Source organism: Astatotilapia calliptera, chromosome 22, assembly GCF_900246225.1.
Source record: "Astatotilapia calliptera chromosome 22, fAstCal1.2, whole genome shotgun sequence".
Taxonomy (NCBI): Eukaryota; Metazoa; Chordata; class Actinopteri; order Cichliformes; family Cichlidae; genus Astatotilapia; species Astatotilapia calliptera.
In genome coordinates this window covers 32617806-32629891 of record NC_039322.1, presented here as the reverse complement: position 1 = coordinate 32629891, position 12086 = coordinate 32617806, and the positions used below count along the sequence as shown (strand labels likewise).

The window sequence follows — 12086 nt, the reverse complement described above, 5'->3', positions numbered from 1 at the left end:
AGAACTGAAGAGAATCCAATTTGGGGGAAATAAGGACTCTCTCTATATTACCTGTCAGTACTCTTGCTGCAGCAACTCAAAGCTTTTCAGGCAGCTTTTAGAACAACATGATAATAATCAATTGCAGTAGCCCAGCCCAGAAGTAATAAATGACTGAAGTAGTTTTTCACCATCACTCTGAGACAGGAGGTTTCTTATTTTCGAGATATTGAGACATTTGATAAGAGAAGCTGTTAACAAATTGTGAAACTTGCAATGGCATCATGATATGTGACTAAACCTTACATGACTTGGACTTTTGAGTTGTGAATGGCTGCTGTTTTATTTCTGTTTTTTTAAACCTTTAGAAATGTGATTGTTTGAGGTTATTCATGTTATTCAGTAGTTCAGGTCAGTAGGTCATGCTTCTACAGTACATCTTATTAATTACTCATGCAGGGAGCATTTTTATCCCAAAGGAAGAGATTCTTATTTACCAGATGTCCATGTGATTGGCTTCGAAAACATTTGTCATGCTTAGCTCTTGATGGCAGGCTATTGGTTTTGAGACTAAAGGGTGGGCCATTTATATGGATACACCGTAATAACATGGGAATGGTTGGTGATATAAAGTCCTGTTTGTGGCACATTAGTATGTGTGAGGGGGCAAACTCCTCAAGATGGGTGGTGACCATGGTGGCCATTTAGAAGTCGGCCATCTTGGATACAACTTTTGTTTTTTCAATAGGAAGAGGGCCATGTGACACATCAAACTTATTGGTAATGTCACAAGAAAAACAATGGTGTGCTTGGTTTCAACGTAACTTTATTCTGTCATGAGTTATTTACAAGTTTCTCACCACTTATAAAATGTGTTCAATGTGCTGCCCATTGTGTTGGATTGTCAATGCAACCCTCTTCTCCCACTCTTCACACACTGATAGCAACACCGCAGGAGAAATGCCAGCACAGGCATCCAGTATCTGTAGTTTCAGGTGCTGCACATCTCGTATCTTCATACCATAGACAATTGCCTTCAGATGACCCCAAAGATAAAAGTCTAAGGGGGTCAGATCGGTAGACCTTGGGGGCCATTCAACTGGCCCACGAAGACCAATCCACTTTCCAGGAAACTGTTCATCTAGGAATGCTCGGACCTGGCACCCATAATGTGGTGGTGCACCATCTTGCTGGAAAAACTCAGGGAACGTGCCAGCTTCAGTGCATAAAGAGGGAAACACATCATCATGTAGCAATTTCAAATATCCAGTGGCCTTGAGGTTTCCATTGATGAAGAATGGACCCACTATTGTTGTTCCCCATATACCACACCAAACCATCACTTTGTTGTTCCAACAGTCTTGGAGGGATCCATCCAATGTGGGTTAGTGTCAGACCAATAGCGATGGTTTTGTTTGTTAACTTCACCATTCACATAAAAGTTTGCCTCATCACTGAACAAAATCTTCTGCGTGAACTGAGGGTCCTGTTCCAATTTTTGTTTTGCCCATTCTGCAAATTCTGTGCGCCGATCTGGGTCATCCTCGTTGAGATGCTGCAGTAGCTGGAGTTTGTAAGGGTGCCATTTGTGAGTAGCTAATATCCGCTGAAGGGATGTTCAACTAATGCCACTCTCCAGTGACATGCGGCAAGTGCTATGCTGTGGGCTCTTGCTGAATGAAGCTAGGACAGCCACTGATGTTTCTTCATTAGTGACAGTTTTCTTGCGTCCACATTTTGGCAAATCCAACACTGAACCAGTTTCACGAAACTTAGCAAGCAGTTTGCTAACTGTAGCATGGGAGATGGGTGGTCTCGTAGGGGGTCTGGCATTGAAATCTTCTGCAATGACCCGGTTACTGCGTTCACCAGATATCAACACGATTTCGATCCGCTCCTCACGTGTTAACCTCTTCGACATGTCAATGGCTGTGAACAAAGAGAAACTTGTAAATAACTCATGAAAGAATAAAGTTACATTGAAACCAAGGACACCATTGTTTTTCTTGTGACATTACCAATAAGTTTGATGTGTCACATGGCCCTCTTCCTATTGAAAAAACAAAAGTTGTATCCAAGATGGCCGACTTCTAAATGGCCACCATGGTCACCACCCATCTTGAGGAGTTTGCCCCCTCACATATACTAATGTGCCACAAACAGGACTTTAATATCACCAACCATTCCCATGTTATTACGGTGTATCCATATAAATGGCCCACCCTGGAGATTGTTACTCAGAGAGTGAAGGCCTTTAAGTGCTTTCCTCAGACTGTTTTCATGCTGTAATATCAGATTGAATTAATAACTGCCAATGCTTTCAGTTCTTTAATTGGCAGTGAAGAATCTGCAGTCCAGCAAAATTCTGAAAAGAATGATACCTGACTTAAAGCATGTTTATTCATATGTGTAATTCATTTTGCAGTTTTTCTTGATCACTTTGAGTAGTTCTCAAATGTGGAACACATTTTCCCCACACACATTTCCCATTGTTCTTGTACACACTGCTGTGTCTACATATTTTTTAATTAGTTTTGATGCATTTCTCAACTGAATTTCACAACTCATCAAAAAAGTTTGTACTTTGGTCAGTCAGAACTACATATCTCTCACTTACCTTAATATTGTTCAGTGTTGCATTAATATTTTCAGTCAATTTAATTCAAACCTTTTCTTCAGTATGTATGAAAGAGTCAGGCCAGTCACACACTGATAGTGAAATTGCCCTTCAACAGAAAACAAACACAAAAACATGTTCTCAGAAGAGGTGTAGTTCAAACAAATAGAAATACGTGTTCACAGACGTGTGTCATAGGTGCATCTCATGTCATGTCATGGATACACTTTCATTATAAGAACATACAGTTAAAAGCACTGCTGAACTTGGTGTTTACAGTTACAGTCTATGAAGAGCATTCTGACTGACGTCCCTGGGAGCTGTAAGTGGTATGGTTAAGTGTTTTGAGAATTTTGAGAAATCAAAATTGGAGTTCAAAGGGCTGGGTTGAAATTTGGCACTTGGTGCATTGGTTTTTCAGCATTTTCAACTTTTCATTTTCAGAAATTTTCAATGATGAAAAACACATTCAAGCTCTCTATGGAGTTTGGAAAGAAAAGCGACAGGACTTTTTAAAGTTTCTTGAAAACCTTTCACTTTTCATCTGAGAAGCTTCTTCAGTTCTAAGAGCAAATGGTGGAGAGTCCCAGATTTTTAAGCCCTATTGAGAGTGCCCCTTAAGAGGGTCGTTGACCCGCTATTGATCATCTGCCTAATCACATGAGCCAAGGTATGAAAACGGATGTGGGTCACTATCAGCCAAGTGGTTCAGGACTGTCTAATAGTGACCCACACCCTTTCTGTGAATAACTGCAACCAAATCAGTTTTAGACCAGCTTCAAATCTAGAAACACTTCTGCCAGAAATTGAGGTCATCTCAACCCATATTTCAAGTTTTATGTAAAAGACTTGGATGTTATTTTGTTCTCTTGTCAACAATAACGCCTATACTATACAGTCTCCCACTGTCTCTGTTAACATATTTTCACATGATGCTAAATTCTGCATCAACTCTGCTGACTGGTGCTAAAAATATGAGCATATCCCTCCAGTCATGGCTTAGCTGCACTGGCTTCCTGTCCATTTTAGAATTTAGTTTAAGCTTTAATAATGGCCCTTAATAGACAAGCCCTAGCTTATATTACCAGTCTTACTCATTGACATTCAGTTCCCAGGACTTTCAGTCCACTGGCAAAGATCTCTTAGCCCTTTCCCACTAGTACCTACTCGGCTCAGCTTTACTTGGTTTTGAGGGTTTTCCATTAGGTGACAGTACTTTGTACTACGTACTTTTTTAGGACCTACTCGATCAGGTTCCAAACTATCTAAATTGATCTGATCAACAGACTGACTGGTCAGTCAGTGGCATCACTTGAGGCATTAGAACGACTCCTTCACAAAAATCAAAATTTGAAACCTGGCAACATGGGAACTGGCTGCACAAAAATCAGCACCGTGTCCAGGAATGAAGTCCAGACACTTACCAGCAGCAGCACGTATACCATGGCCTCAGTGCCCTGGATTGTGTGTTGTTTTTGTCCCATGCAAGTGACATCACAGGATTTTTGGCTGCATTGCTATAACAACCCCATGCACGTTAGGTGGTTGTTATACTCTTACTCAATTGTAATTAAAAATGACGTAGACTGAGTCGAGTCGAGTCAGTTTGAGCTAAGTAGGTACTAGTGGAAAAGAGGCATGACATGTCCTCAAACAAGGCAACAAAGCCGTTGCAGTCGCTCTGCGACAGTTGTAGAAGCAGTTACTGCTTGACATCAGGCAGTGTTCTTATTACATGTTTATCAGGAAGACTTAACTTCTCTAAAACAGACTCCAAAACAACTCAAGTTAATCTGAGGATTTTCAAAAACTCATAGTTTATCAACTTTACATGTAATGCAATGAATTGGTCAGATACCAAAACCAAACCATAAAAAGGAAAAAGAAAATATAAAAATGTTGATTGATTGGTATCTGCTGTGAATAAACACCACAAAGCCGTCTTTTCTCCCTTTTTAAAGCAGTTTGAAAATAATTTGACTTCCAGAAACTTTTATTCCTTGTGTTACCTATGGCACATCTCTGCTGCTCAGAGTTTCGTTTACATAGTTTCATATAACAGATTGCATTATGAAATTTCTCTTTCCTGTTTCAGGCGGGTGTGTGCGGCTGTGAAGATGGCTACACTGAAGTGATGACATCTGATGGCTTGCTGGACCAGTGCACTGTCATTCCAGTGCTAGAGATCCCCACTGCAGGTGACAACAAGGCTGACGTTAAGACGATCCGAGGCTTCAACCCCACTCAACCTGCAGCCAGCTCACCAGGCAGGGCAGGACGCACCTGGTTCCTGCAGCCCTTTGGTCCAGGTAACAGAGCCATCTCTGTCAGGTCTATAAGAAATGAGAATATATTTAAACAAGAAGCCCATTATGTGAATGCAATGTTTAATCTCAGAAATGGTAAAATGATTTCTGTAATTTATTTATAATCTTTTATTACAGACTTTGTACTATTGTGAACCTTGAGGCTACATTGGGAATTTTTTTTTAAACACTGAAAAATTTGGACAAATTCCAAATATTATCTTATGTTATATTCTGCTGCCCCCTGCTGATCAGATGAGGAACCGACTATAGCAGAAACCTAAGCACTGGTAGGATCAAATCAGAAGCTTCAACAGAAATATTCATTCATTCGTTTCTTTTAATGCAATTTATTGTTTCCAAAGAGGACATTTGTTCTGGACTCCAACAGGACAAGCATTACAACAACCACCACTACAAACCATTTAGAGTTATTCAGAGCATTAATCGAGCAAGTTACAAATGAATTCTTAAACCTTTTAAATTTTCAAATCTTCTGTCAGAAAGTAACAGCTCATATTGCAAGTACAGGATATGACTTAGATTGCACAAAATTCCTGTGGCTTGCTGTAATGCACACTGTTCTGATAAGGGCTGTGGGCTTTCTGGACTATAATTTTCATGGCTGCCTGCACCAATTTTAACAGCCTCCATTTTACTGAGAAATTTCCAGACCACGCTATTATTTTGTGTCTAATTATACTTATACGTGCTTAAAACAGGAAACACAAAAATGCTCAGACAGAAGCATGACTTTTTGAGAGAGCCCACCCAGCCAACATGAAAACCAACATAGTTATACAACCATTTTTAAAACATTTGTGAAAAAAGAATTTTTTACCATTTAATAATAGAGCTGTGTGTCCTCTGTTTTAGCTTCTGAAAAAGGCTGGATAGTATTAAAAGCAGAGCTAAAATCAATAAAAAACGCAGCCAAGCATCATGCTGTTTCTAGGATCAACTGTGTTTTGAGGCTCCAAGCTGGTGTCAGCTTAGGGCAGACATAATCAGTCATTTGGTGAACAATGTCCCCTCTAATTTTTCACGTGTGTGAGCGAACACACAAACTCCCTGAGCATCCCTTGGACCACTGTGAGCAACAGCAGACGTGTGCACTGTGGTCACGCCAGCATCCAATCCATCCAAGTCACATGTTTATTAAAGTAATCAAATTACAGCATTTATGTTAGACTACTTTTAATTAACTGCTTTAGCCCACTTACAATGAAAATAAATAAAAAATCTTGTTCATGACCTGTGTAGCATGTTAACACTATTGGAAGGAAAAATAACTTCAACTCCAATTTTGAAAACACAACTTTCTTTATTTATTATTTATTATAAAGCTCTGACTGTATTCTGAGTCTGAGTCTGTGGTCTGGGAGAGAGTCTGTAACTCTGTCTGCAAAATACAGTAAATAATGACCAATGTTGGGTAACTAATTATATAGTTACTTCTTCAAAAAAGTAACTGAGTTTTGCAAACAACAAAGTTTTTTGCAGCTGTTTACCTAAAAATGCAGCCAAGGCGTTTTTTAAATAAACATTTCAAACTATTTACAGAACAATCAGCTGTTCTGCATCAAATCGGATGCCACACAAATTATTTGTGTCACTCCAAAAAATAATTTCTGTCCACTATGAGATGAAGGAGAACAACAGCCTGATACCTGCAGGCCTGACAGCAGCAGATGTGTCACTGCTGTAACACCTGTAACACTCAGCAGTCGCCTCGTTGTTCTGACACACAACAAAACTATTGACTACACTACACACTAACTACACACTAACTACACACTAACTACACAAGATTTGCGCTAAATGTGCAAATCTCTCACATCTGAAACATGCCGTCACTCCTAAAACTTCCCCCGTCCTAAACAATTAAATGCCATGTTGCCATATCATTTTTTGATTGGTCCACATGGTACATTTGTCCACCAATAGGAAAGGGTGGGATTTTTTTGGTTTTGTTTTTGCTCACAGGTGGAGAGTGCTTTGAAGCGTTTTCCTTATAAAACGCCATTTTCTTCCTGCAGTAAATATAAACAACGACAGTATTCAGGAAGAAAACCAAACATTGCAGATATTTTATCATAACTCTGGTTTTACGCGGCCGATCAACACAATTTAAAAACTGGTATAAAGTCCACACTTTGTCCGTCAGTTGTTCCGTCTGTCCTGCTCACGTCTCCAATGGTTGTACACGTTGTCATTAACGTGGCTTCACTCCACATCAGCCGCTTTGCTAAAACACCGGTGTCGCACATGAGGACGCTGTCATAGCCTGTCAGCGACGTTGATTAGCTGCGTATACATGAATGTGAATCGCATCATTGGCTGGACTTTGGGATAAGTTGGCATCGTTCGGGGTCCAAGGAACCTACACACAGAAGCGAGTGTTAACACTACACTGAACAATCACAAAAGCAAACTTAGACTTAGCCGGGGCTTTCCAAACTCGGGGCATTCAACGTTCCAGCGATGAGCTGCTCCGAGCCTCAAACATAAATAGCGGCCAGGGAAAACAGGAACTAATTAGCTGCAGGTGCCGATCATCAGCGCAGATGCGTCGGCCAAAAGCGGGAGCCCAGTAATGAGTTCTGCCCAGGCAGACAGAGGAGAGCGAGCGACATGGAAAACAACAAAAACAACACTGTGGGTCAATGTGAGCCAGCTGGCGAGACAGGGGACCAACATTATATACATTATATTCTTAGTTAACAAACTTAACAAACCTGTTTTGTTTTTTTTTGCTTTTGTCTGGAATGCGCTAACTCGGGAGCAGTGTTGGCCAAATTACTTGAAAAAAGTAATCAGTACCTAATTACTGATTACTTCCCTCAAAAAGTAATCCCGTTACTTTACTGATTACTTATTTTCAAAACTAATTAGTTACTTAGTTACTTTTTAAAAACATGATTTACAACCTGAATTGGTGATCTTTCTGCCCAATTCTACTTTTTCTGCATAATCCATCATATAAAATGCATCAAGCAAACATTAAATTATTTGCACCATTCTCTGACTGGAAGAAATTTGTTTAACATTTAAACCTATTTTCTGCACATTCCAGCACTTAAAATAAAAACATTTTTTGTGTTTACACTCACTCTTTCAAATAAATGCAAGTAAAACACAGAAAATAAATAAAGTCAAAGACTCAGCGGTCCTGTTGCTCTATTTTCACCTGTAAAGCAGGAGTGGGGTAGGCGGAGGTTTACCCTGGTGCAGGTGTGCCGCGGTCAGTTGAAGAATCCGCGAGTTTCTCTGTGAGTTTCCCATTACGTCGTAGCTACTCGGTGCTTGCTCGGAAGTTTAGGGGTTTTTTTCGCTGTAAAAAGAAGTTTTCTTCCCACGCACAGCGGACACTAATGTTTTTGTCACTTTTTATGGAATCAAACTCAAAGTAAGGTCAGTACTTCCACGCTTTAAACGCTGCACGCTCATACTCTCTCCTGCACTCGATATATGATCCATTCTTGATCTGCACACAGCTGTTGTCACGAACGTGGCACTCGCTTACATCATTGTCATGAGACACTCACAAAAAAATCACGGTTTTAGTAATGCAGTAACGCAGCATGCTTACGGGAAAGTAACGGTAATCTAATTACCTCATCACATCCATGATGGCGGCGCGTGAACAACGCGAGGCTCAGTGTCTCTCCAGAATCTGCTATTTAGCAGTTTTTTATCTACTTTTAACCGGATTATTCGTCCAGAATTGCTGTGCGTTCCTGACCTACAGCAGACAAGAGCTTCTGGACATCTGGACTCATAACTCCAACAGTTTTATCGCCGATCTCCGACTCATCCCAGAGATCTCCAGAACACCGGAGGCTGCCCACTCTACCCGGCCGGGCGGAAGTGCACGCAGACGGCGCCGAGATCGTAAACAAAGGCGAGGTAGGCGCGGAGGGCTACAGGCTAAGCTAAAGCTAACACCACACCGGCTGCCTTTACCCAGTATTTTCCTCGCCAATGTCCGTTCTCTGGCAAACAAAATGGATGAGATACGGCTCTCCATCACTAACAACAGACGGATTATGGACTCAAATGTCATGTTTTTCACCGAAACATGGTTGAACAACAGCTGCCCGGACAATGCTATCGAGTTAGCAGGACGCCACACACACCGAGCCGACAGGCTAGCAGATGACTCCGGCAAGACCAGAGGTGGAGGTTTGTGCATTTATATTAACAATGCTTGGTGCATGAACTCCACTACTACTGAGAGTCACTGCTCACCTAATGCGGAGTTTTTAATGGTCCAATACAGACCTTATTATCTCCCCAGAGAACTCACTTCGATCATACTCACTGCCGTGTATATACCCCCCGACGCTAATGCTAGGTTGGCCATGAAAGAACTTTCTGCAGCCATTAACAAACACCAGAATAAACACCCCGAGGCTGCTTTTATTGTTGCTGGCGACTTCAACCACACCAACTTAAAGACAGTCCTCCCCAGATTCCACCAACATGTCTCCTGCCACACCAGAGGAGACAAGACTTTAGACCATGTGTATTCCAACCTGGCTGGAGCCTACAAAGCCACACCCCTCCCCCACATTGGACAATCGGACCATCTCTCCCTGTTCCTTACACCTAGGTATTCACCACTCATCCAACGTGTGAAACCTGCTGTGAGGACAATTAAAGTGTGGCCAGAGGGGACAGACGCAGTGCTCCAGGACAGATTTAAAAACACAGACTGGAATATGTTCACCCACACAGACCTGGACCAGTACGCCTCATCTGTACTGGATTACATCTCCGAAACCACAGACAGTGTCACCACCCAGAAACGGATCACCATGTACCCCAACCAGAAGCCTTGGATGAACCGGGATGTTCGTCTCCTCCTGAAGGCCCGCAACACCGCCTTTAGGTCAGGAGATGCACACGCCTACAGTACAGCCAGGGCTAATCTAAAGAAGGGCATCAAAAAAGCCAAACACCATTACAAAAAGAAGGTAGAAGAACACTTCTCCAACTCCAACCCCCGACGCATGTGGCAAGGACTCCAGACCATTACAGACTACAGGACCACCAAACCCTCCCCCGCATCCTCTGATGTCTCCTTCCTCTTTTTTTTTTTTTTTTTTTTTTTTTTGGCCTGTCCCGTTTGGCTCTTTTGCATCAGAATTATTGTCTAAAGGCAAAGAAAGATGCCCAACGGATTTACTTTACCAAACTGACCATCCCAGCCTTGCCGTAATGGTCCATTTGATTCACCTTTTATTGTTTATTTTATTTTCACTTACTGAATACGGGACAGACTTGACTGGGGGAAAGAAGGGGAGAAAGAAAGAGGGAAAGAGAAACAGCTGAGAAGAGGGACGGGGGAGAAGGGCAAAAGACAAAAACCAACAGAACGGGCAGAGAAAAAAAATGCATATATCAATCACCTGGATCACCTGCTGAGAAAGAAAAAAGAAAGCAAGCAGAAGAGAACAAGAGTAATAGAATAAACAACATCACAATGATATATGGGAATATGACAGTAAATACTAAATGTTAAACATTATTGTGCAGCACATAAGATCAACAGAACACAGTGTGCTTTGAGGTAGGAGCCAAAAAGGGTGTAGTTTGTGTGTGTGATCACCCGTGTGTACACCTGTGAGCATGGACGCGCTTGTTTTTTGTTTGTTAAAAGGTTCCTTCATGTAATAATCTGCTAGAGGGTGTGGGGGGGCCACAGCCCCGTCCTCCAGGGCGTGAAGCAGGTGTGGAGGAGATCAAAACTCCAGACATCCAGAGGCCCCCAGAACACAAGAGACCAAGGAAGACCAACAGAGGGGCAGCTGCGCCACTGTCCCGGAAAGAGCTGAGGAGAGTCCCAGATGAGGGCTCACTCAGCAGCCGCGGAGCAGAAGCCAGGGGGAGTTTGCAGTGACGCGCCCGTGAGCTCCGCCGGCAGCCAGCTGCGCCTGAGTGACCGAGCCCCAGGCCGAGAGGCCGGGGGCACCCCACCTCCGAAGTGGCCCGAGCGAGCCCCAGGCTCCAGGCCCCGATAAGCGGCCGCCAAGGAGTGAGCCGGTGTGTACCTGGACGCCCATCCCCGGACACAAAGAACCACCAACGCACCGATGTCTGAGGGGGTCCGCCACTGGCAGGGGAAGTGGTGGTAGGGGGAGATAGGCCTCCAAACCTTGGAGGGCCTGAGATGTCCCCAGAGAGGTGGCGCCTGACACCCAACCTGACATATAGACACAGACATACAGGCACACACAGATACAAACATCCATTCCCACCCTCATGCTCTCATATGCACTTACTCCACACTCAACCAATGTGGAGACAGACATAAAGAGATGTTGTACACACGATCACACTCCCCAAGCGTACTCTACAAACCGGGTCTAGGTGCCCCCGCCCCTGGAGGGGGGAACTGCACCCAGACCCAGGTGGTGTTTCCCTTTTCCCTGAGGTGGGGGGAGGCAGACCGCCCCGACTCCGCAGCAGCAGGAAGGCTCCACACTCCAGACCGCAGTCGGACGGCCAACTCCTCCTCCTAGTCCTAGCCCCCCTGCTCCAGCAGGTCGCAGAGAATGGGGGTGAGAGAAGACTCCAAACCTCCCTCCACCCGCTCATTGTAATGTTGATGCATGTGTGTTCTAAGGTGCATTTAAAACCCAGGAGGGCTTGGAGCTACCTGCCAGAGAGCAGCAGGTAAGCGCATGGTCCCTCCTGCTAGCCCTCAATGTCTACGTGTATTTAAAATTGAGAGGTGGGCAACGATGCCAGGGGTGGGGTGTACACCCTGATGGTACTTTGGACTCCGTGTATCGTGCCCACCCCCAAGATCCTATATGTATGTGTAATGAGAGTGTGAGTAATGTGAATGTCTAAGTTGTGGGATAAAATTGAGGCAGAGGCAGCCAGAAGGGGACAGGGGGGGGGGGGGGTAGCCTCCTCTTCACCCTGGTGACATATCCCTACTCCAAGGCCCTGCATGTGTGGGTGGTTGTGGTGAAGCGGGAAGAGGGAGGCAGCTGGAGATGGGGAGGGAAGGAAGGGAGGGGCAAGTGACCCCTCCCTGGGGCCAGCTCCCCCGCTGACCCCAGTAGGCACCCCCATACTCCGCGACCCGCCAGGGAAAGGGGGCCCAGGCCCATCCAGACCGGGCCCAGTGCAGCAGCGCCGCCCGGCCCCACCACAGAGAAAACTGCACC

General features: G+C 43.9%; 1 protein-coding gene across 2 annotated transcripts in view; it reads left to right on the top strand.

The window, feature by feature from the left end:
• thsd7aa (thrombospondin, type I, domain containing 7Aa) overlaps nucleotides 1-12086 on the top strand; it is a 169833-nt gene that overhangs the window by 146900 nt on the left and 10847 nt on the right. For both annotated transcript variants that reach the window (XM_026157251.1, XM_026157250.1), the window contains exon 26: nucleotides 4692-4905. In XM_026157251.1, the coding sequence (XP_026013036.1) occupies nucleotides 4692-4905 (214 nt within the window). The remainder of the gene's footprint in view (nucleotides 1-4691; nucleotides 4906-12086) is intronic.